The following is a 25,482-nucleotide window of genomic DNA, read 5'->3' on the forward strand; positions in this document are numbered from 1 at the left end:
AGCGAGCGAGAGAGAGAGCGAGAGAGAGAGAGAGAGCACCGTCCCTATCCGCTTCATTTCTCACTGCAATTCAGCCAGCCTGCTCGCTCTCCTCTTCTCTCCTCTCCTTTTTCCGCAGCAGCAGACCGAAAAAAGCCAGAAAAAGCACTGTGTCGCTGAGGGACAAATGAAAATCATCAGCGAACAAGCGGAAAAGAGAACGAAACAAGCCTTGACATACACCGGCAGGGGGGCGGGGGACCGGCTTTATCCCTCCACTCGCGTCCACCCACAGCCACCGTGCAGTGCAACGGGAAGGGATTTAAAACACCAGTGAAAGGGACACGCCGGTGGAGAGAGCTACTGAAAGAAGTACACCTCAGTGCGTACGGGCGCGGGGGAGAAGGAGAAAGAAGTACACCTCAGTGCGTACGCCGGGCGCGGGGGAGAAGGAGAAAGAAGTGCACCTCAGTGCGTACGCCGGGCGCGGGGGAGAAGGAGAAGGAGTATAAACGATGACGAGGGACCGGTCCACTTAGACGGGGGGAACAAGTGATGGACTTATTTCTGTAAAGGAGAAGTGGTGATCTGACAGCCGTCATCACTATGTCACTGACTTAGCTCACTGACTGACTGGCTGACTGACTGGTATCCATTTTAAAAGCAGAAGCAACAGGGTTGCTCTTTGTTGAGCCAGACTGAATCCCGGCTTCTTAACCTCGACACCTGTGTTGTGTGCCGACTGTGCTCGTTCTTTTATCTCCCGCCGCCACCCGCAAATGCTTGCTGGGCATTTTCTTAATTTCTGCGTTCGTTCCGGCAAATTTGTTTTGTTTTATTGCAACGGCCTAGTGACGTGACGGTACTCTTTGGAGTTCCCTGCTCCCTAAGTAGCAAACTGGTCATCCATCCTTCCTCTCTCTCTCTCTCTCTCTCTCTCTCATTATCAGTCTCTCTGAGCGTGTGTTCATGTGGTTCATGTTTTGGGGCTTGTGCCAAAGAGTCTTGAGTCGGCCTGTGCCTTTTTGTGGATCCTAATTTCCACCCTATTTGCACCCAACTGGCTCACGCCGGACGTCTGTTTACGCCACTGCAAGTACAGGGTACCCACTGTGAGTGTGCTGTCAGTGTATGTATGCTTTACTTCTTTGTGTACCCACTGGTTATCACAAAAAACGAGGTTGCCAGCTGGAAAGGTGCCACATACCTCAGGAGTAACTTGGCTGGCATGTTGTTGCAGCCAGGCAGCGAGAGGAACGCCTGACCACCTCACTTTACGACAGTTTGGAAGAGGAAGTGCTGTTTTCATTGCTGGACTCCCATGTCTTTAGAGTGTAGGTCTATAGAACACCTGTGCCTTCACACTGGAAGAATCTGGAATAATCCTGAAACAGAGAGCACATAACCACCACCAACAACAACCCAGCTCACCTGTGGAAGAGAGCCCTAAAAAGAACAGTCTAAATCAGCCAACGCCATGAGGTCGAGGTCTCAGTGAAGCAGTGGCCGTCATTTCTGTCCATGTATAATACATTGTGCGTCAGATCAATTATTCAGAGGCGTGTGGGCACTCTGGTGCTGATGCCCGGAGCGTGTTGATCGGGACATTCAGGAGGGTCACAGTGCAGGTTTGATGCCTGCTGACAAGTCCTGTAGCACCACTGACTGACCAACTGATTTACTGGCCGACCCGTGCAGATGATTTCCTGCTAACCCAACAACAGCTTTCTGTGACAGTGACAGCAAACTCCCATTGCTGTCTTCTGGTCAACCACTTCAATGCTGAAGCTTCTCTTAACTATGACCTGTGAACTGTGTGGGGACGGTGCCAGCCATTGGAGAGCACCCGGGTTCGATTAACTGCCTTCTTGCCACACAATTTTACTTATTGGATAAAGCTGCCTTTCATTTTTGTGGCCATTTCCCGAGAAGTTTGCAGGAAGTGAAAACACTGAAGCTATATTTTTTGGTGGACTGTGAATGAAGTGAGTGTCTGAAATATCGTCCAAAAAGATCATATACAGTATACTTCTGAGAGCATATACTTCTGTCGTGTCTGCACGCAGTAGCGTCCTCTCCTAACATGATTGGTGTCAACAGCCTGCACTCGTCCGGGCGCCTCCGCTCGCGCTCCCTCTGCTCTGTGCGCTACGGACGGGAATTCCGGATGATGGACCCTTTCCGGTATCCCAGAACCCCGCGCTCCCGCTCGCTCAAGCCCCTGGTGTTCCCAGACCTGCTGGGCAAGGCCCAGGACGGACAGAACCACCCACAGGCTGTTAAGAGGAGGAAGGTAAAAATATGTAACAGAATATACAAATCATAAGGGAATCCAACTGAATTGGGAATTTGAAAACTCTGAGAATTGTTTTAAGTTGTTTCATCAGCTTATCATATAGCTTATATAGAAAAACAGCAACTGGCAGGGAACTGGCAATACTATTGTACATAATCACCCAAAGCCAGAGACAAATTGATTTTCACCACTTGGATTTTAGGTCAATATGACATCCAGCGTGTTATTGACCTAATGGGCTGCTGTCCTTTGTTGATTTCTGAAGATGGTCGATTGTATTTTGCATTATGAACATTTGCATTTAGAACACTGATGTTTGTTAGATGAAATGGCCGTTCAGTTCTGTATACAACACTATGCTGTGACCATCCGTGAAACATTCCACGCATTATCATTGTTGGGTGAAAAGCACTTGTTGCGTTCAGTGTGGTTCTAGCTGCTGGCAAGCCATGCCATTATTAGGCTGCTGCTGGATTTAGAACCATCTACATTTCTTGTATGCACTATTATATTGTGCTTATTAATTTGTGAGTTACCAGAATGGGATTGGTGGAGCCGATTAGGCCAAACCACGACTTGGTGATGTTTTCTGTAAGACCTCCACTCAAGGCTTTTGGCCCACATTTGCTGTGCTTTGTGTGACAGCGATAAAGCTAATATACGTGGAGCTAAAAAATATACATCCTTGTCTCAATGAGGCCAAATGACTGAGTTTGATTGATGCTGCGATACAAACACCTCCCTCCCTCTCTCTACCTCTGTCACCAGCCTCCTAGCTTCCTCTTATCTAGCTTCCTGTTTTAGTTAGATTTGAACTTGATTTTGACCTTGTTCACTGGGTTTTAAGAGGTCAAATCTGACTCAAGTGAAGAACAAATGTCAGATAAGCTTTGCTGGCTGTGAGATGTATGAATGCATACAGTAACAGTTGAGACTTGCCTTTTGTTAGTGAAGATCACTCGCCATGAAAACAATATTTCAAATATGGTCCATTGTCCTTGCAGTGTCTTTGTTCTGACAACATATAACAGTCAACAGAAAGCAGGCCAGGTACAGTCTAGACTCCTAGCTTATTAAGTGTATGTTGTTTTATGGATGCTGATGGATTTCTTTATTTCCACGGCCAGTGCCTGTAGCCAGAGTCCATGGCCTCTCCAGCTCTGGCCGATCAATACACCTTTAATGGCCTACAAATGATCACTGTGAAGATTTAATGACAAGCAGGTGTGTGCTACAAAATCGTCTTCATCATCATTCATCGAATGATGAATGGAGACAAAAACCGACCTACCTACCTTGTAGATCAGCTATTATTGAAATGACTATGATTACTACTATAATTACAGATTACTATGAAAACCTGCAAAACCCCGCCCGTCGCTCCGTCACTCACGCCTCCATACCCCTGGAAGGGGTCACATATGGTTGTCAGTCTATCACGCCTTTTGACGTCACACCTCATGACACGCTCCATATATGGCTGTCTCCATATATGGCTGTCTCCATATATGAAGATATATATATATCTCTCTCTTTTGTCATTTTTTTGACAAAAGAATATTTTTTGAATTTCTAATATATTTTTTTAACTTTCTAAAAATTTGAATATTTTTAGAAAGTTTTGGTGTGTAATTACATGACTGAAAGTTGTTAAAACTGGACTTGTCTGGTATCCTGGGAACCGAGCCGGTATCTATTCTGTCTTGACGGTTAATATTCACGAACAGCCGATCTGGGAACACTTCAGGTTTTACCGAACATTTTCTGAGCTTTAAATTCAGCACAGGCTGTATATGAATAGTCACGATCCCAACTGTTTTGGATTAGTCCGACTTTATGAGAGAATTTTGCATATGAACTAGATTAGACACTCGGCGTCCGGGCCATTATGAATCCAAATGTAATTTGACTCTGGAAAGGAAGATCTCAATGCAAAATCACAGTATCACATTTACACCACGTGAAGAGGCAGCAGAGAAGTGTGAACCATCTGCGGTAGCTCCTTAACAGCGTAATAAGGAGGAGAGTGCTTTTGATTGGGGACTAGGCTTCTCTCCCTAAACGTCTATTTGTGGTCACTCACAGTAATGGAGACAGACTCACACTGTGTACAGTATGAAGCATTTCTAACCAACATTAGCAGTGAATGGGATGAATGGTGAGGCTCAAGCCCCCCAGTGTCCTCTCCATCACCTCTGATGTCATGGTTGTCTGTCAGGACTTGTCCCCCCGCCTTCATCTGTATCGGGGAACCCCCTCCTCCCCCTCTGATGGCTTAATGCTCTCCTCCCCTCTCCTCTCCCTTCACCATCGGCTTTATCTGAGGCCCATATTCGGTCATTAGATTACAAAAGATCCGTAGGGAGCGAAAACGGAGGGGGAGTGAAATTTCACACATTTTGTCTGTGCATTATTTTTTTTTATCTCCGTTCGGTTGCTGGCTGTTCCCAATCCGACATACATCCGTACGTTTGTTATACTGTTACAGTGGGTGCAGTACCCCCTGGCGACATTTGACATAAGCATACACAAGTACCATAAACTAACGTATGAAAGTATGCATGCAGACGTAAAAAAAAAACGTACGTGCGCTCCTCGCCCCAAACGCTACAAGAAAGTACTATATGTCTCCTGCAGCCTAGGGCATTAAGCAACTAGTCGACTAGTTTACTAGTCGACTAGTAAATCCACTAGTCGACCTTGTTGGTACTAGTTGACTAGTTGATAAGATTTTTTTTTCCCCGATGTTGTAGGCCTCAAGATCAGGTAGATTATAGTTATAGTCACCAATGTACACAGTTTTTAAATGTACAAATATATATATATATATATATATATATATATATATATATATATATTTTTTTTTTTAACATAATAGGTGATTAAACAACTAGTCGACTAGTCGACTAGTAAACTAGGCAACTAGTAAAAATGACTAGAAGTGAATGCCCTACTGCAGCCAGGCACTGTATCGCATTCAACCAGCACCGATTTGGAGCTAAATGGTTTGGCTTGTCATTACAGATTGTGTGGTGGTTGAAACCAAACGTGCCGTCATGTCTCCCATAAGCCTGTTGCGGCTCTCAGGGAGTCAGGATGGAGCAGAGCAGCATGTGATGCCAAAAGGCTGGGCTTCTTCATCATATCCCCCTTATATCCCCTTTTTTCTTCCCGAAGGCGTCCGTTTCACTGGACATGGCCACCGGGGAAACTGTACACATATACATAGCATACACAGTACAAACAAAAGTGTTATAATTTCACTCTGACAGTATGCTTGCCGAATTCAAAATGGACAAATGAAGACAGAGGATTTTACCAGGTGGTACAGCTACCTCGCTAGCAGTGATAGTCATCTGTTTGTACACCCCTTTAAGAATTACAAAGTTACTTGAGTTCTCGCTTGTTTTACACTAGAATTTCGCCGCCCTTCGGGCGGCTCATCCTAGTTCCGTTGCAGCGCAATGGGAAGAAGGAAATTGCGAGATTTGACAGACTCCACTTCATGTTTCAGCTGTGTTTTTAAACCCAGTATTGTGCCCTTCACATGTATTAACGGATGGGTATTATTATTATTTGTTGTATTTTATTTTCACATCAAAGCAAATTAAATTAAATTAAAATAAGCACACATGAAACTGCTTTTTACTGTTTTTGTTTACTTACAATAAGTTACTGTTTTTGGAAACCAAAAGATGTTGAGAATGGAGCAGAACATACTGTAGTATATTTTTGTGGGGACCTTGACTGCATTATAGTAGGCCTACAATCTTTTGGATTGCAGTGACCCCACATTGTTTCTTCGGGAACAATATTTGTAGTTACAATGAGGGCTACATGAGCCGAAGGGAGAGAAACACGTCGCCTCTCTCCAGTCCGTGCGTATGGTGCTGCTGGTGGCTGAATAACAACGGATCGCATCGCTGACTGACATAAACGCACAGTTACAATTCAGAGGCACTTCAATAAGAAAACTCAACTAATAACGCTTGTGTGTGTTAATCTGCCCGATGCTGACGTTAGTATATAATGTTTAGATTGTTTTCCTCTTGTACATGCGTTTGTGGGCACAGTGGCAGGGGGTGAAAAGGCGATTTGTCCCATGGTGTGCACTGCGCAACTGTGCAGTGTAAAACATGCTGAAATCAAACCACACACACACACACACACACACAGTCACTCAGTCACAAATCCTCCACAGTGTGATTACGTGTCTGCAGTGACACTGATGCGAGGTTACAATGAGTCCGTGGTGTGGTGAGACTGGGAAAGGAATAATGCGCGGAAGAGCTTGGCATCCGACTGCGCGCGTTGTGTCGATGAGATGGGCGTGTTGGGAAATACCGCACCGAAGCACACTCGCCTATTAGTTTGCATTGCATTTGCACAGTGCGCTCAGTGCGATATTTCCGAACGTGGCCGTTGTGTGTGTGTGGGTGTGTGTGTGTGGCTGGCTGGCCTGTGTTTTGCTGCGTGGGGATCGCCATGTGAGGGGGCTAGCCAATAAGGGCCCGGTGTTGCATGTGGAGAATTGTGTAGGTTAGTGTGTGGTGTAGCCGAACGGGGTGGTGAGAACATGAGGGGGATGTAGCACAGCAATCGGTGACCCCTACATTAAGCTGTGTTGCTCCCAGCATGCAGTGCAAATGCGTGTTGTAGCAACCGTAGCCAATGGGAAAACAGGATGCAGTGTTGCCAGGTCCGCGAATTGTAAGCGAGTTGTAAGTAGCGTGTTGAATGGCATTTTTTCTGGGGTTGTTTTCATAGACCTGGCAACAAATTAGGCGGGGGTGTCGGTGCTTGTGGCGTGTTTGTGTTTATTATTGATAGTGTTATTGTTTGTGAGTCTGGACGGGAGGCGGCTTTAGTGGCAGTGCAATGACAATTTTTACGCGGGTGATGTTGAGTGTGGGCGTGCTGCGCGACATGAGGAGATAGCGGAGGATCGGCGCGGAGGGTAAGTCTGTGACGTGTTAGTGTGTTTAGTGGGTTGTTGCAGTGTGTGTTGCAGTGTGTCAGTGACGTAGTAGCTGGTGCCTTTTGTTCCTGGGTGGGAACAGCGTTTTGGGCACACCTTTTCAATTGTATAATAGATGATAGCAGAGGCAGGCACACAATTACATATATCATGACGACCAGCCAGCAAAACTACAAGAGCTTGATTTCACAGATGAGAATATGCAGCTTAATAGGATACAAGCGCACGAGTGACGAGCATTTGGATCTCATCTGTTTTTACTCGTTTAGTTCTTACCGTAGTCTCATGCATTGATGTAGTTGTAGTTTAGTTCTTACCGTAGTCTCATGCATTGATGTAGTTGTAGTTTAGTTCTTACCGTAGTCTCATGCATTGATGTAGTTGTAGTTTAGTTCTTACCGTAGTCTCATGCATTGATGTAGTTGTAGTTTAGTTCTTACCGTTGTCTCATGCATTGATGTAGTTGTAGTTTATTTTTTACCGTAGTCTCATGCATTGATGTAGTTGTAGTTTAGTTCTTACCGTAGTCTCATGCATTGATGTAGTTGTAGTTTAGTTCTTACCGTAGTCTCATGCATTGATGTAGTTGTAGTTTAGTTCTTACCGTTGTCTCATGCATTGATGTAGTTGTAGTTTAGTTTTTACCGTAGTCTCATGCATTGATGTAGTTGTAGTTTAGTTCTTACCGTAGTCTCATGCATTGATGTAGTTGTAGTTTAGTTCTTACCGTAGTCTCATGCATTGATGTAGTTGTAGTTTAGTTCTTACCGTAGTCTCATGCATTGATGTAGTTGTAGTTTAGTTTATACCGTAGTCTCATGCATTGATGTAGTTGTAGTTTTACCTCATTGAGTCTATACTGTCACAATTATTTATTGGATGGTTGGTTGGTTGATTGATTTTTTTCCGTCTGTATGTGTATCCATTGATTGCCCGTCCGGTAGGTCACTATGAAAGTGATGGATTGTTGGCTGATGTATTGTATCGGATTGATGGATTGATTGGATGAGAAAATGAAGATGGTAAATTGAGATTAAAGTTGTTGCACATAGAATGACCACCACAATTGACAAACCCCGCCCTCTCCCCTCCCCCCCTCTGCCGTTCAATTATCACAAATCACCTTGTGAGTTTACGTAAATCAGTTGGATATTTGTCACTGTCATCAAACGACATGTCTTCCTGGTTTGTCTCCACAGGCCCTGTACAATGCAATCAAGAATCAGAAACTGCAGTGGACCATGTGAGTATCTCCTTAACATAGGGATGATATCAAGGGGTCAAAAACTCATGCACACACACACACACACACACACACACACACACACACACACACACACACACGCGCGCGCGCGTACGCACGCACACGCACACACACACACACACACACACACACACACACACACACACACACACACACACACACAGAGGGAGAGAGAGAGACTACAGTTTGACGGTAACCCCTTCTTTCTCTGTCTCACTCGCATTCGCTCACACATGGCTGTCAAACACACACACACACACTCACTCACGCACGCACGCACACACGCGCGCACGCACGCACGCACAGCACAGCACAGCAGCGTCTGTAGAAGGGCACAGATGTACAGTATGGCGCACATGGTATTGATTAGCTTGTTAGAGTCCTTATTAATGACGCTGAGTGTTGTTGTCTGGCGTGTGATGATGCTAACATTACTGTGTCAAGGGTGTCTATTCTGGAGGATGGAGGATCCGCGATGCCTGCGAGATGCCAATTAAGTCACTGGCTTTCCAAGCTTTGTTGCCATAGTTACGTCACCATGGTTACGAGTCCGTAGCTACCGCACCGGCTCCTGCCTCCCCGGATTCTCTCGATAGTGCAAACACTCAGACAAACGTATGCGCGCACGCAACTGTGTGCAACTGTGTGCAACTGTGCACATGCGCACGGCACACACACCTCTGGAAGTGTACAGTATACACATACACGCAGACAGCACATACAAGCACATACTGTTTGCACACACATTCACACAAACCACAATCGCCAGAGTGCACGCACGCACGCACGCACGCATAGACGTAAGACACGTGTACACCACAAATGTACATACTGTAGAATGTGTATTGGGTATTGCATACAGCATATCACCCCAGGGCGAGAGACAGAGAGAGAGAGAGAGAGAGAGAGAGCTCTACACAGCATGATCCTGAAAATTGGTTTTGTTAAAGTAACCCTGCAGGATATTACTGTGCAGTGTGCATATACAGTACCTGCATTCCAGTACAATGGTGTGACCACAGCCTCCCACTACCTCACCCAGAAGTAGAAGCAGCACCCCCAGAGCAGGCTGAGGGGCGGAGGGGGTGGGGTGGTGGTGGGGGGGGTAAAAATACTGGTTGGAGGAACGGATCGAGGACTGGATATTCAGAGAGAGAGAGAGAGAGAGAGAGAGAGAGAGAGAGAGAGAGGGCGATCCACTTCAAACTGAAGTAATAACAGCTATTCAAACACTGCTGGCATGAACAACACAACCACGCATCACAAGCACACAAATCCTGAACACAGCCACACTATCATCATCACACACATACACGCACGCACGCACGCACGCACGCACGCACGCACGCACGCACGCACGCACGCACGCACGCACGCACGCACGCACGCACGCACACACACACACACACATACACACACACACACACACACACACACACAGACACACACACACACACAACCACCTAACCTACTGTGCACAAGAAAGAACCCTGCAACGGAGGGTCGTCTTTTTTTTTTAAGGCACACAAACAACGTCCCCATCAAATATGTCTGTTGAAATACACTAGGGAAAATCTACCCTGACATAGAACTCTCTCTTTCTCTCACTCTTTTCTTTCTCTCCCTCTCTCTTCAGCTGTATACAAAAGAACCATGCAGCCAGGGCCCAAATCTGTCATTGCTTTTGTCAAGAGACAAATTAGTGAGCAGCAGCACAGACATTGAAAGGGAGACACAGACTTACAGATTTTGGGTCTCTGCGAGTTGCTTGTTTTTAGCTTGATTTTTTTTTAGGGGTGCTAGCCCCTCCTATGCCCAGCTTTGGGTGTTTGTGTGTACCCCATAGCGATGATTTGATTGGCTGAGCAAAGTACGTATTGAGGGTAAAAAGTGAGGACAGAAAAGTGAAGACGAAAAAAGTGAGGACGCAAATTGTGATTGGCCGGAATGAGAAGATGTATGATGATAAGAGTGCCCCTCACTTCACACGGGTGTGATTTTTTAAAATCCCCCCTTGGTTTCTATGGTTTCTCAATGTTTTAAATATCTGGGCAGAAAGGTTTTCATTGCTTTTAATGGAATTTGTCTGTCTGTATAGGCTTACTCTGATGAAAAACAGTGATAGATGCTATTTCACTTCACACGCCCCCACAGATGCATTCTGGTCATTTTCCCCGGTGCACCCACATGTTCTGCACCACACACGCACACGCACACACACACACACACACACACACACACACACACACACACACACACACACACACACACACACACACACACACACACACACACACACACACACACACACACACACACACACACTTGACAAGTCAGTGATACAGCCAGATGCAGAAACATAATAATGGAAGGACAGTTTGAGAGGAGAGAGATAGAAAAAGGAACAGAGAGATCAACATAAAGAATAGAGATAAGATGCATGCATGCATTGCAGAGCATGGCGGCTTGAGCGAGAGCTATTCTCCCTTCTGCTCTATTATTCTTTTTATTCATGCTAATCCTTCTCTCTTCGTCTGTCATTGGCTCTAATAACCCTGTCGTTCTACTGCCTGCTGGAGCCAACTTCTTCACATTCATATGACGCCAACAGCTGAAACCCTTACAGGAAGCCTTATAGCAATTATATATTATTGAATGTAGTTGCAATCATCATAGTAATAATTCCAACACTCTGGTATCTGCTTCTGCTAAGCTAAGTCATTAACAGAGACTGTTTCTTTTAAAATGTGCATTTAGGAATATATTGCAGTGAAGGTTGGATTTGTGAACATTTGCATGGATGGATGGATGGCCTCTTTCACATGACTTACAGTGTTTCGCCACTGCTGTAATGGGACAGAACAAATGTATCTCTATTAGCAGCATCAACATAAAGCCCAGAGCATGCACCTCTTTACCTGTTCTCCCCTATATTCATGTCACCACTGTCCTCTCCTATAGGCCAGTAGCACTGTCCTCTCCTATAGGCCAGTAGCACTGTCCTCTCCTATAGGCCAGTAGCACTGTCCTCTCCTAGGCCAGTAGCACTGTCCTCTCCTATAGGCCAGTACCACTGTCCTCTCCTAGGCCAGTAGCACTGTCCTCTCCTATAGGCCAGTAGCACTGTCCTCTCCTATAGGCCAGTAGCACTGTCCTCTCCTATAGGCCAGTAGCACTGTCCTCTCCTATAGGCCAGTAGCACTGTCCTCTCCTAGGCCAGTAGCACTGTCCTCTCCTAGGCCAGTACCACTGTCCTCTCCTATAGGCCAGTAGCACTGTCCTCTCCTATAGGCCAGTAGCACTGTCCTCTCCTATAGGCCAGTAGCACTGTCCTCTCCTATAGGCCAGTAGCACTGTCCTCTCCTAGGCCAGTAGCACTGTCCTCTCCTATAGGCCAGTAGCACTGTCCTCTCCTATAGGCCAGTAGCACTGTCCTCTCCTATAGGCCAGTAGCACTGTCCTCTCCTATAGGCCAGTAGCACTGTCCTCTCCTAGGCCAGTAGCACTGTCCTCTCCTAGGCCAGTAGCACTGTCCTCTCCTATAGACCAGTAGCACTGTCCTCTCCTATAGGCCAGTAGCACTGTCCTCTCCTAGGCCAGTAGCACTGTCCTCTCCTAGGCCAGTAGCACTGTCCTCTCCTATAGGCCAGTAGCACTGTCCCCTCCTATAGACCAGTAGCACTGTCCTCTCCTATAGGCCAGTAGCACTGTCCTCTCCTATAGGCCAGTACCACTGTCCTCTCCTAGGCCAGTAGCACTGTCCTCTCCTATAGGCCAGTAGCACTGTCCTCTCCTAGGCCAGTAGCACTGTCCTCTCCTAGGCCAGTAGCACTGTCCTCTCCTATAGGCCAGTAGCACTGTCCTCTATTATAGGCCAGTACCACTGTCCTCTCCTAGGCCAGTAGCACTGTCCTCTCCTAGGCCAGTAGCACTGTCCTCTCCTAGGCCAGTAGCACTGTTCTCTCCTATAGGCCAGGGGTTCTCAACCCGTGGGTCGCGACCCCTCGGGGGGTCGCCAAATTATTTTGGGGGGTCCCCAAATTATGTGGAAATGAAGAGTTTACATATAGTACACATAGTACATGCATACACCTTCCCTAATGATCTGGTTTCAGTATTTATTTATTTATGGTGTATTGTCTCTATTATTAAGGTTATTGTAGCAGTCAATTTATATTGGGGGTCGGGAGGGGGCGGGGCGGGGGTCCCGAGACATTGCCAAAGCATTTCCGGGGGTCCCCGGCCAAAAACGTTGAGAACCCAGTAGGCCAGTAGCAGAGGTGGGACAGAACAAATGTATCTCTTTTCACCACTGGAGCAGCAGCAGCATCAACACAGAGCCCAGAGCATCTTTACCTGTTCTCCCCCAGGCTATATTCATACCACTCTCCTCTCCTCCCGTTCTTACCCCTCCCCTCCTGTCCTCACCTATACTCTCCTTCTCCCCTCTGCCCTACTCACCTCACTTCACCTCATCTGCCCACCTCTTCTCCTTTGTTTCATCTCCTAGACCCTCTCCTCGCCCCCTCTCCTCTCTTACCCCTTCTCTTCTCACTTCCGCTCCGCTCCCCTCCTCTTTTCTCCCCACCTCTCCGTTCCCTCTCGCTCATACGCTATGATACCTTCCACCTTAAGTGCCTTGCACTAGTCTTACATGATGTTCCTGTAAGACTAGTGTGCTTTGCCTTTATTTCTGTCTTTGTTTTCTCTGCCCCATCTTTTTTTCTCTCCTCTTCTCAATCCATCCCCCCACTCTGCCTGTCCTTCTACTCTGTATGGTGTGGGATTCAGGCAGGCTAGCAGTTACCAGGCAACAGGCTAGAACACTTTGCACATCTCTCTCTCTCTCTCTCTCTCTCTCTCTCTCTCTCTCTCTCTCTCTCTCTCTCTCTCTCTCTCTGTGTGTGTGTCTTTCTTTGTCTCTCCCAGGCTCCTGTATAGGTTAACTGTTACGTACTGATGGTTAATCATAGTGTAGTGTAGTCCCAGAGGGGTGTGGGGCGGTGGTGGGCGTGGAGAGAGTGTGTGTGTGTGTGTGCGTGCGTGTGTGCGTGTGTGCGTGTGCGTGTGCGTGTGTGTGCGTGTGCGCGCGTGCGTGTGTGTGTGTGTGTGTGTGTGGCAGCCATCCCTCCATTTTCTATTTTACCGGCTGAACTTTTCCATCAGGGCCTCCCTGCCTGGTCACGTGGTGAGGTAACCATTCTACAGTACCTCACCAGGCCGATATACTCTGAGAGTGTATACAAATGGACCCATAAGGCACCATTTGGACCCAAATGGTATAGAAAAGAATAGAATACGAAAACGAAATTGCTGGTTACTGGTTACACTGGTTATTACTGGTTATAGTGCAGGGGACAGATAATTAACTGTTCCCAAAATGGAACTCGTGTTTTCAGTTGGTACACACAGCCATATTTTGAAATGACACACACATACCATTCATTGAGTACACACAACTAAGCATTTGCTGCACACTACCAAGCATTCGCAGCACAATGAAGTGCGGAATTGAAAACACAATCATAGAAATGGAACACATGAATGACAATGACTGTGGACAATGATCACGTAACTGACGGACGGATCGAGACGGATCACGTAACGCAAGGGGAGACATTTCTCTCACCCTCCGTTGCGTATGTATTCTTGCGTTGATTACGTTCGACTCTGCAAGGCACTTAAGGTGGAAGGTATAGAACGGAAGAATGTGGGTGGTCCTGGAACCACTCACGCACTGGAGCAGCCCGGTGGAAGCTCACATTGTCCCAGATGACAATGTAGTGGATTCACTGTGGGTCATCTATGTGGTCAGGTGTTGATTCACTGTGGGTCATCTATGTGGTCAGGTGTTACCAACACATTGATTCACTGTGGGTCATCTATGTGGTCAGGTGATTCACTGTGGGTCATATGTGTGGTGAGGTGATTCACTGTGGGTCATATGTGTGGTCAGGTGATTCACTGTGGGTCATCTATGTGGTCAGGTGATTCACTGTGGGTCATCTATGTTGTCAGGTGATTCACTGTGGGTCATCTATGTGGTCAGCTGTTACCAACACATTGCTCACCAGACCTGAATGTTTAGAGATTTGAATAGTCGTGTGTTGTAGGTTGATGCTTTGAGATTTTACGTGAGAAGTGTGTGCAACAACTGAACATTGTGTGTAGTGTTTGGACAACAAGGTTGATGTGTAATTGACATCAGAAAAGTCAGAGTCTAATGCAGATAAGGGAGTGTGATGTAGTGCAAAATGTGTCGAGGGATTATAGGTACATAAAGTGAAGGTTGTGCAAGTTGTGTCGACTTTTGTGTGTTCACAGTGGAAAAACACTGAGGTAAATGAACGCAGGATTTGACTGAGGTAGTCATTGTGCCCACCGTGCGTCCAGCTACGCTACGCTGCACTTTGAGGTCCAGCGAGGAGCAGTGTCTTTTCTCACCTCCGATGTGCACGATGCGTAGAGAGACAGAGAGAGAGAGAGAGAGAGAGAGAAAGAGAGAAAGAGAGAGAGAGAGAGAGTATGAACTAGTGTTCCTGATAAGACTGGTCCCCCAACGACAAGGATGTTCCTGTTTTTCACCCTAGAGCTGCAACAGGATAGTTGCTCTCCTGCTGTGATGCTTTTTGATCAAGGGAAGTCGACCACTCCTCAGGAGGAGAGAGAGAAGCACAAATACACAGCGGTAAAGAGAGAGAGAGAGAGAGAGAGAGAGAGAGAGAGAGAGCACAATTATAGCTTTGAAGGCACGGTTTCATTCTCTCTGGTGTCCCCAAGGTGCTTTGCATTACAAAACCTCTGGCGAGCAACGAACCGTCAGTGGCGATAATTTCTCACGTCATGCGTGGAAAAGAGTTTCCTATCTGTGTGGGTATCGTTGTTAGTAATGCATGTGCTGCATACGTGGGCGCCGAAACAGAGATTGACACACCGATAGCGAGTGGCAGCTGAGGAGCAGGCTGCATGCGCACGGCGGGACCACGCTGGTGACGATAACGATGTGTTGATAGATACGCATCGCTAATGAGCCCCGTGGCAGCAGCACACGGGGTGTCCATCACCCTCTCCTCTCTCTCTCTCTCTCTCTCTCTCTCTCTCACTGATTCTTCTTCATTTCTCTCCGTCTCCATAGTGATGAGGAGGAGCTGCGGAAGTCGTTCTCGGAGCTCGGGGACGACATCAACGCCTCCTCCCAGCAGCCGGCGGAGACGCACGAGCACGAGGTGGTGGGCGGCGGCGGGGGCAGCGGGAGGCACCACCACCACCACCACCACCACCACCATCACCACCAGGAGGACGAGCCCTCCAAAGCGCTGCTGTACAAGAACGGCTTTCTGGTGCGCAAAGTGCACGCCGACTCTGACGGCAAAAGAAGTACGTGTTTATATTCTGCATAATTTTGACCACTTTTTATACTCTCAAGAGTTAAAGATCTATAAGGGTCCATTTGGTTTACCGACTGACTGTCCATCATTTAGCTGCCGGGACCACCTGGAACCCCTTCAAGGACCACTGGTGGTCCCCAGACCACTGGTAGAGAACCACTGTTCTACATCTATTCTAAGATTAATTAATTCATTAATTATTATTATTTTTAAATATACCCCAAATTTTTCCAGTCCCGGCCTGGTACCCTAGTCAAAATATGGCCCTTGGGGAGAATGAATTGAGGAATAGGGCTCAAATGGACATTTTCCCGCTGGAAGAAACTGCAGTATAGATAACAGTAGCACAATTAGAAATTTGCACCCTATGGCCAGTAGTGTGTTTGACTAGGGTTTGACTGGATTGCTGAATTCCTACAATGCCCATAATGCTTTAGTGCACTTCCCCTCCTTGTGGAGAGGGGGGAGGCTGCATGGGGGTGTGACTTTGTAGTCCAGGAAGGAAGTGAGACCACATTTTCACGACAGGTTTTTGGTCATGAACATGGAGTCATGACTAAAATATCTACAAAAACCATATTACACACAAAAAACCCCAGGAAAGTTTTTCTTGTGTCCTAAACGTCATTCAAATTAGCTCTGGTGCAAAAGGGGTGAAGTGGCGCTTTTAGTGGTCAGGAACTGCCCATTCATGTTCCTCAACCAGTTTCTGTAGTAGCCTTACTGCTAAACCTTAGACCTCTTCTCAACATCTTGACAAAAAAGACACGTCATGTCAGTACAATAGAGCGTCGCAGTCCCGCCCCCTTTCATGACGACGCCAGGCCCAGGAAATGAATCCCAATGCATTTGTCCCATAGACATTTCAAAAAGTATTTATTTAAAGACCTTTTAAGTGTCGTACGAAGCCAACTTGAGTCGTGACAAATCATGACAACAAACACAATATTTTGGACCAAACAAATAATTACAAAGAAGAAAAACAACAAAAAAAAGTGTTGTAACCTGCCGTTTTTTTCTACTTTCTAATTCTTTGTTTGGCCCAAAACATTGTGTTTATTGTCGTGATTTGTCACGACAAGAGTTGGCTTTGTCCGCGGCGTAAACGTCTTTAAATAAATACTTTCTGAAAAGTCTATGAGGAAAATGAACGGGGATTTCTTTTCCGGGTCTCTCGAGGGGGCGGGACTGCGACGCTCTATATTGCACGTGCAAAGAAAGCACTGCTCCATACACAATGTAGTATGGCAACCTCAAACGTGACCAACAGCTCTGCCAAGGCATAGCAGGTGGTCTGTGGTGAGTCAGGATTGCTGAGGAGGAGGAGGAGGAGGAGGAGGAGGAGAGCGGCGTTAAGATCCCAGCTCGGTCAACAGATCGCTTACCATATGTTGGATTTCTGTGGATGTCAATCTGATCTATCTTGCACATTCTCCATGGTAACTGACTGATAAGAGCCAGAGTGCAGAATTGCATGTATTTGATCTGTGCGTTTCATGGTAGCGTTTGTTCCGTCTATATACAGCACCAAGGGGGAAGAGAGGCTGGAAAACCTTCTACGTCCACCTGAAGGGCCTCATCCTCTACCTGCAGAAGGTAAATGAGCTATTGTCAGTGGTGGAAAATAGTACTCAAATGTTTTGAGTACTTTGACCTGAGATCAGATTCTAAAAATGTCTTCTACATCCTGACAGTTTTCTGAAAAAGCTATGTTTCCATGTCAGTCGTTAAAAATAGCAGACCTACAAGCTCGTAGCGCGCCACTCGGTGGCGCGCTATGAGCTTGTAGATCTGCTATTTTTCAATAGCTAAAGCATAAGATAATGCTAACACCAAAAGGGGTTCCCGCCCAAAATGGGTTAAGTAAAAGTATCAATACTGTAATGTAGAAATACTCCATTGCAAGTAAAAGTCCAGAATTCAAAATGTACTAGAGATGCCCGAAGAAGGTCTTTGACCGAAACGTTGCCTAAATAAAGTTGGTATTGCAAGTGCAGACAGTGTGCGGGTCTTTGTGCACTTTGAGTACATTGAGCCCTGCCTACGCACCCGTCTCAGAGCATATAGGTGTGCATAAGATTTTGTTGCCCAAAATGTACTTGTAAAAGTACAAAAGTATTGGCATCAAAATGTACATAAAGTACCAAAAGTAAAAGTACTCATTATGCATTGCAGAATGTCTTATTTCAAATTTTTTCGAATGTATAGAAATCTTTTGAAAATAGCAGTTCTACGAGCTCACAATGCGTCGCATCAAACAAAACTCAAAGCTGTACAAATCAGGCAGTCTGTCCATGTGTAGTTGCTGTTTACCAGTGGCGTACACAGATAGACACTAGGGGGTGCTAGAGCACCACCTGCCCTTGCCCTCTGGACAGATGTGCCCTTTCGGGAAAAAAGGAACCCCCCCCACCCCATTTTTTTTTTAAATTTGTTACGTGGACCATGGTGACATTGATCAATTCTTGATTAAAAAAAAGCTTCTAATATATTATTTATGCCCCAAAATCTATAAATCTTACACTATAGGCAAACGGCCGGTTCCACGCGCTGCACAAGGTGCCCTTTTTTCACTTGAGCACCTGCCCCTTTAAATGTCTGTGCACGCCACTGCTGTTATCTACAGAGCACTTTGACATACTGTACACTACAGTAATGTGCCTGACTGTGCTATTATTATTAGTGGAATGTGTCCATGCACAGCCGGTCTCAACCCTCGAGGGGTCCATATGGTCAAGTGGTCTGTCTGGGCCTCTTATGGGAAGCCAGCTTCCCCTGGCCGCTGTTCCCCTGGCCGCTGGGATGCTAAATCCCTCGGCTTGGACAGAAACAAGTGTCCCACCCTGCCACCCAGCGAAGTTCTCATCCCCCTGATACCGTGGAAGGGCGCCAATGGATTTGTCAGCTCAAACGGGAGCAAAGGATGAAATGAAAATGAAATTAAACCCCTGATCCTCCTCATTTGACACTTGGTGGTACTTCTCCCATTGTCAGCTTGTCTTGGTTTAATGGGGTACTAAAGCCCCCTGGTTTCAATCATCATATTTTATTTTCATTTTGTCTTTTTTTGTCTTTCTTTCGACCACCGGGAGGGCGGTGGTCGCAGCAGGCACAAATCCCCTTTGACACTATTTTTATCCACTTGTCTTAAACCCTAAATGTCTCATTGACCAGATTCCCCCCCAGGGGTCTATACTTGGATAGATAGATCATTATTGTCATTGTAACATGTACAACAAAGTTAAAAGTGCCAACCGATCAGTGCATACAAATTCCTAAAATCTATATAAAAATACTTGGCCCTCTGGGTGGCGATTTAGCAAATGTTCACCAAATGTTTTCTGAAGGTTCGCCTGTTATATGCCCTGAATATGGATGCTAGTGTTCATCAAATCATATACCCTGAAGAGAGGCATTATATTTGTTGAAACTAATTTATTAAATTGGTTAAAATAACCTGTGTCCTTCCACCAGGGGGAATTCAGAGTTGAGAAGCAACTGTCTGATGAAGACTTGAAGAACGCAGTGTCCATCCACCATGCTCTGGCCATGAAGGCTTCAGACTACAGCAAGAGGCCCAACGTGTTCTACCTGCGCACCGCTGACTGGAGGGTCTATCTCTTCCAGGCACCGTGAGTAGCTTTGACTGGAGGGTCTATCTCTTCCAGGCACCATGAGTGTCCTGTCACCATTATTACATAACCATCTATTCGCGAAATTATTTGAGATAATCGCAATTATTTTTGTATACTCGTCAAATTTAAATAAAAAAATAAGCTGAAATCTGCAAGATTATCAGCTATTTCCACTATAGGGGGTATGCGCGTGACATCATCATCAAACCCGGAAGTTATGCGGAGCCGGGGACGCCTACTGAGTGGCAAAAAACTACTTTCTGTCCTTGACAGCCCATACATCCAAACAGAAAAGTCCTATCTGATTGCATTAAACGACGTTAAACAACGTTCAACTCACTTTGCCTGTCGCTTTGCCACTCGATTTTCCACTCGATTTGCCATTCACTTTATGCATGCGCATACCCTCTATTTTTACTATTTTTTTGTATAAATATTAAATATGTCAGTATAATTTCTTTGTATATTCAAGTTATTTGTCATATCTGCCCGGTGCAATTTTTTATCACGAGGCACACACACACACACACACACGCACACGCACACGCACACACGCACATGCACACGCGCACGCGCACAGCAGCATCTGTAGAAGGGCACAGATGTACAGTATGGCACACATGGTTGGCGGTCAATGGAGGACACAGAGATGAACCCGGCAAGGTCATTCCTCAATGGACGCTCTTATCCGGAGCAACTTAAAAAGGGCAGAATCGGAGGACATATTTCAAGTAATGTAACGTAAAGCAACTAAGCGGCAGTCGGTAGCCGGCACAACAAAATGTTAAGTAACTATAGGATAACAGATAACGTTCTAAGCTAGCATCTGTCTAGCCAACAAGAAAAGTAATACTTGGGAGGGGCAGAGGTGAGTTTCCAGACTGCGGCGGAAAATGGGGAGTGCAGTGTTCAGTCCTGAACCTGTGTGTGTGTGTGTGTGTGTGTGTGTGTGTGTGTGTGTGTGTGTGTGTGTGTGTGTGTGTGTGTGTGTGTGTGTGTGTGTGTGTGTGTGTGTGTGTGTGTGTGTGTGTGTGTGTGTGTGTGTGTGGGTGTGTGGGTGTGGGTGTGTGTGTGGGTGTATGTGTGGGGCCATGCCACAGCTTGGGAGCCAGGAGGGAGAAGAGTCTAGAAAATGCTGGGAGTGTTGGGCCAGGTTGTCGAAGGGAATGGAGGGACAAACAGACGTCCTCAAAAGTCACAGTGTCCCGCCTAACTTCTCTTATTGGCCAATCACAGCTGAGCAGCTTTGTAATTTCAACCAACAGCAGGGGTGTGCGTGCGAGCGTGTGTGCGTGTGTGTGCGTGTGTGCGTGTGTGCGTGCGTGTGTGTGTGTGTGTGTGTGTGTGTGTGTGTGTGTGTGTGTGTGTGTGTGTGTGTGTGTGTGTGTGTGTGTGTGTGTGTCCATGTGTAGAATGTGTAGTGTGCGTTTAGAGGTGGCTGGAGGTGTGTGTGTGTGTGTGTGTGTGTGTGTGTGTGTGTGTGTGTGTGTGTGTGTTGTGTGCTTGCGCGTGTGCGCGTGAGTGTCCATGTGTAGAATGTGTAGTGTGCGTTTAGAGCTGGCTGGAGGTGTGAGTGTGTACATTAACAGGATCCGGGCGGGAAGTGGCACATGAATGGCCACATGTTCCCATCCCCCAGGAGGACAACAGGCTCTCTGCTCTAGTTGCCGCCTGCATTTGTCCCAGATACTGTACTCTCTTTCATATGCTCTCTCTCTCTCTCTCTCTCTCTCTCTCTCTCTCGTTCTCTCTCTCTCTCTCTCTCTCTCTCTCTCTCTCTCTCTCTCTCTCTCTCTCTCTCTCTCTCTCTCTCTCTCTCTCTCTCTCTCTCGTTCTCTCAGCCCCCCCCCCTCTCACACCAGGCACGTGCACACATATACATCAAAACATCAAAGGGGGCTTGAGCCCCTGCCCTTTTTATACCTGTAAAATACCTGTAAAAAAAACGGCCCTCTCCACAGACCATGAATGCAGCATTTACTACGGTGAAAGAAATGCTAAATGCCCCTCCTCTCTCCATGCCCGCAAAGGCAGGAGAATTGCCTTTGTCCCAAACTCTCCTGTACTTCAACGCAGCATTTATTTTGCGTTGAAAGACACCTACTGCACATGTAAACAGAGATGCTACCTTTAAACACATCTTAAATCTGAGTTTTTTGTTGTTTGTTGTGTCCCAAAGTGACAAATAAATAAAATAAATTGTTTCAAAAAAGCTTTATACCCTGTATAACATAACGAGGCAATGTGACATAGCTCTGTTTACAAAATGCTGTACCCCCTCCAACTGTATATATACTCCCCATTTTCAACAGTTTTTATTGTATTTTGACACTTGCTTCAATGTAAACGTCATGTTTTCTCATGACAATAAAGCTGCTTTGAAATTAATTGAATTGAATTGAATTTTTTTTTGTAGAAATCCATGTCGTACCCTACGCCACATCTCCAGTAGCTAAAGAGTGCATGGTTTCGCCTCGAAAAATAGCTGAGCTACAAGCTTGTTGATCCGCCATTTTCGCAATCTTTTGTCTTTGCAAAAAGTGCCCTTTTTAGGGAATGTCGGCCCGTGCCTCTCTAAGGGCCGATTCATACTCCTATTTTAGAGCCGAATAAAAGTCGGTTCGGCTCTGTAGAGCCTACAATGTGAAGTCATTTGAGGTTCGGGGGGGCGGGTACCGTCCTAAAGTCGGCTCTTCGGTGCTGCTACTGAAAATTTCTGACGAGCCGAAATCATTTCGGCACTACAGCGCCGAAACAGCGGTAAAATAGGAGTATGAATCGGCCCTATTACATTCTCTGCACGTACATGTCTCTCTCTCTAGCTTAAGTCCTCTCTTTCTCTGGGGACGTGGTGGTGCAAGGCTGTCTGATTCAATCTGATTATTCTCGGGGGGTACTAATAGGTCTGTTAGCGTATAACTGGTCTTATATTATTAATTGGCTTCAAAACTAATTTCTTTGTCAGCAGCAAGGCTGCATTCTCTGATGGTTACTCCTTTGATGTTGTGCCCACCACGTGAATGTGCACCGCAGAGAGTAATATATTATATTATGTTATATATTGTTGCGTGCGGGTGTTGTGTGTGTGTGTGCTCGCGTGTGCCGTGCGTGCGTTCGTCCACGTGTGTGTATTTGAGTGCATGTGTGTGAGCGTATATGTGGTTGCGCGAGTGCGCCTACTGTTTGTGCTTATTTGTGTGTGTTTGTGTTTGCACGTGTCTCGACAGAAATGCAGAGCAGATGCAGTCTTGGATCACGCGGATCAACACGGTAGCAGCCATGTTCTCGGCGCCTCCGTTCCCAGCAGCCATTGGATCGCAGAAGAAGTTCAGCCGACCTCTGCTGCCGGGAACATCCTCCAAATTTACAGAGGTACGGAATCATTTAGATAAATAGCAGAAAATAGCAGACCTACAAGCTCACACAGTGTTGCTTCGCGCCACGTTGTGAGCTTGTAGGTCTGCTAGTTCGCCTATTTTCACTACTACTATTTGTTTTCAAATTTCTGGAATTTATGTTATTTTTCTTTGATTTCCTCATGAAATTACTGGAAAATCATTGAATTTGTTTTTTATTAATGGTTTTGTTTTTGCTTTTTTGGGAAATGTTTTTTGAAAAGGTTTTGAAATAATAATAATTAAAAACCAAATGTAATAAACAAAAAATAAGAGGACCCACAAATGGGTCCCGAGTCCGACCCACTGTTTAGGAAACAGTGATTTAGATCCCCGTGGCCGGTTCGCTTGTGTCCAAGAGAGAAATGTGTGTTTAATTCTTATTCTTTGTTATTTCTCACCAAATAATCCTTTTTGCTGGAAGTGGAATGGATGCATGGTATGCCAGCATATACTGTAAGCCTATTTGGCTGCCTACCACTGTAGCATAGACTGTAGTGTAACCTGGGTTTGTGTACATTTGGCAATTATGAAATTATGTTTTAGGCCTGACCTCAAAATTTAAAAAAATCTTCTAAATCCTCCAGTTTTCTGAAATAATATTTTCACGATTTTTCAAAAATAGCAGACCTACAAGCTCGTAGCGCGCCACTCGGTGACGCGCTATGAGCTTGTAGATCTGCTATTTTTCAATAGCTAAATTATATCATAATGTTTTATAACACCAAAAGGGGTTCCCGCCCAAAATGGGTTAAATGTGCGTGACACATTTAGTATCATTATGTCTCGAATACGATCAATTGGGTGGACAAGTTCAAAACTAAACTGAATCATGTGTATCTCTGGATCCACATGGGAAGGCCATGGCTCGCAATGTGGAGGTCCGACGTCCAAATTTGAGTCCCTTTGACTTCCATTGTTAAAGTAAGATATTTCAACGCGTATAATATCACTTATAACCAGTAAGACCCCCCGAGGGCGAGGTCACATGCACGCATCCGCCTGGGTGACGGCAGACTGCTGGGCGAGCGCAGGCGCTTTGGCATCGGGGGTCAGATCAACATATGGAATGAATTCTGTACTGGCCATATATGGAGCATGTCTTGAGTGTACAGGTTTTGATGAGGTCAGGGCACGGCTGCACTAATAACTTTGGGGCGGGCCCGTCTAGAGTTTGGATGGACAGGTATCAGTCAAAAGGGAAACATCGAAGAGGAAGGACAGGTGGGGAAGGATCAATATGGAATGTCAGAACAGGTCAGCTCCTATGGAGATCTAATGGTTTGAGGTCAGATGTAGAGTTGCTGGCCGGCTCGTATGCAGATCTAGGTGTTGATTCATTCTTCTCCATGTATGACTATCCAGGGTTTGATGAGGTCAGTGTTGTGATCTTCATATATGGAGCGTGTCACGAGGCGTGATGGACTGACGGCCATATATGGTGTTGTGACGTGTCTTAACCCATTCAGGCCTGACGTCGAAATTAAAAAAAAGTTTTCTAAATCATGACAATTTTCGGAAAGATTTGAGGCACATTTTAACGATTTTTCAAAAATAGCAGACCTACAAGTTGAGTGGCGCGCTATGAGCTTGTAGATCTGCTATTTTTCAATAGCTAAATTATAACAATGTTTAAAACACCAAAACGGGTTCCCGCCCCAAAATGGGTTAATGGTTAATGTGGTTAAACGCTAACGTGACATGGATGCGTTCCAGGTCTCAATACTGCCTCATCAAAGTTGGTGTTGTGACTTTATATATTGTCAATTACTTCCATGAGAGGGGGAGAGGTGGTGGAGTTAGTTGCTTTAGCAGACAGTTTGAGGGTCCAATGGACTTAGGAGGTTTTGTCCGAAGTGCTTTTTACTACATTTCATTGGTTCAATATTTTCGAAACAACACACAGACAGTAAAGTGTGTTCAATAGCACTGATTTATCCAAAATTATCAAGAAACTAAAAAAATGGAGTTATGTCGTTTCCTCTCAACAGCAACGATATGTGAAAACATTTAGTGGAGGTACTTGTGTAGCCTACTGGCAGTGTGCACAAGACCTTTGGCACTTATCAGTCCATCGACTTGCGAGATTAGCTCCGGACACGCAGACGGACCGACTCTCATAGACGGATCTACACCTGTATGTAGATTGTAGAGCCATGCCGTAGTGGAGGAAAAGGCTGGAAGGGCATCCTGGTTGACCCTCCTCTCCCTGATGAGAACATCCTGGTTGACCCTCCTCTCCCTGATGAGAACATCCTGGTTGACCCTCCTCTCCCTGATGAGAACATCCTGGTTGACCCTCCTCTCCCTGATGAGAACATCCTGGTTGACCCTCCTCTCCCTGATGAGAACATTGATCGTGACACTTTGGTTTGCAGGAAGAGCAGGTCAAATCCCACGAGACGCGGTTCCGTGCCATCTCGACGGAGCTCGCCGAGCTGCGGTCGTACCCTCCCGACCGCAAGGTGAAAGGCCGCGAGCTGGACGAGTACCGCCAGCGCGACGAGTATCTGGAGTTCGAGGTGAGTCGGTGGAGTGCTCCGGTCG

The 25,482-nt window shown here is 46.1% G+C and overlaps 1 protein-coding gene across 2 annotated transcripts in view; it reads left to right on the plus strand.

Moving 5' to 3' along the window:
* Positions 1-25,482, plus strand: part of LOC306914901 (uncharacterized protein) — a 95,164-nt gene that overhangs the window by 64,018 nt on the left and 5,664 nt on the right. Inside the window, exons 12-17 of one of the 2 annotated variants that reach the window (XM_079492134.1) lie at positions 8,453-8,496; positions 15,653-15,894; positions 17,431-17,501; positions 19,380-19,537; positions 22,768-22,912; positions 25,314-25,457. In XM_079492134.1, coding sequence (XP_079348260.1) covers positions 8,453-8,496; positions 15,653-15,894; positions 17,431-17,501; positions 19,380-19,537; positions 22,768-22,912; positions 25,314-25,457 — 804 coding nt within the window. The remainder of the gene's footprint in view (positions 1-8,452; positions 8,497-15,652; positions 15,895-17,430; positions 17,502-19,379; positions 19,538-22,767; positions 22,913-25,313; positions 25,458-25,482) is intronic. The other variant, XM_079492135.1, reaches the window with a different exon arrangement.

Source organism: Electrona antarctica (assembly GCF_951216825.1).
Source record: "Electrona antarctica genome assembly, chromosome: 22".
Taxonomy (NCBI): Eukaryota; Metazoa; Chordata; class Actinopteri; order Myctophiformes; family Myctophidae; genus Electrona; species Electrona antarctica.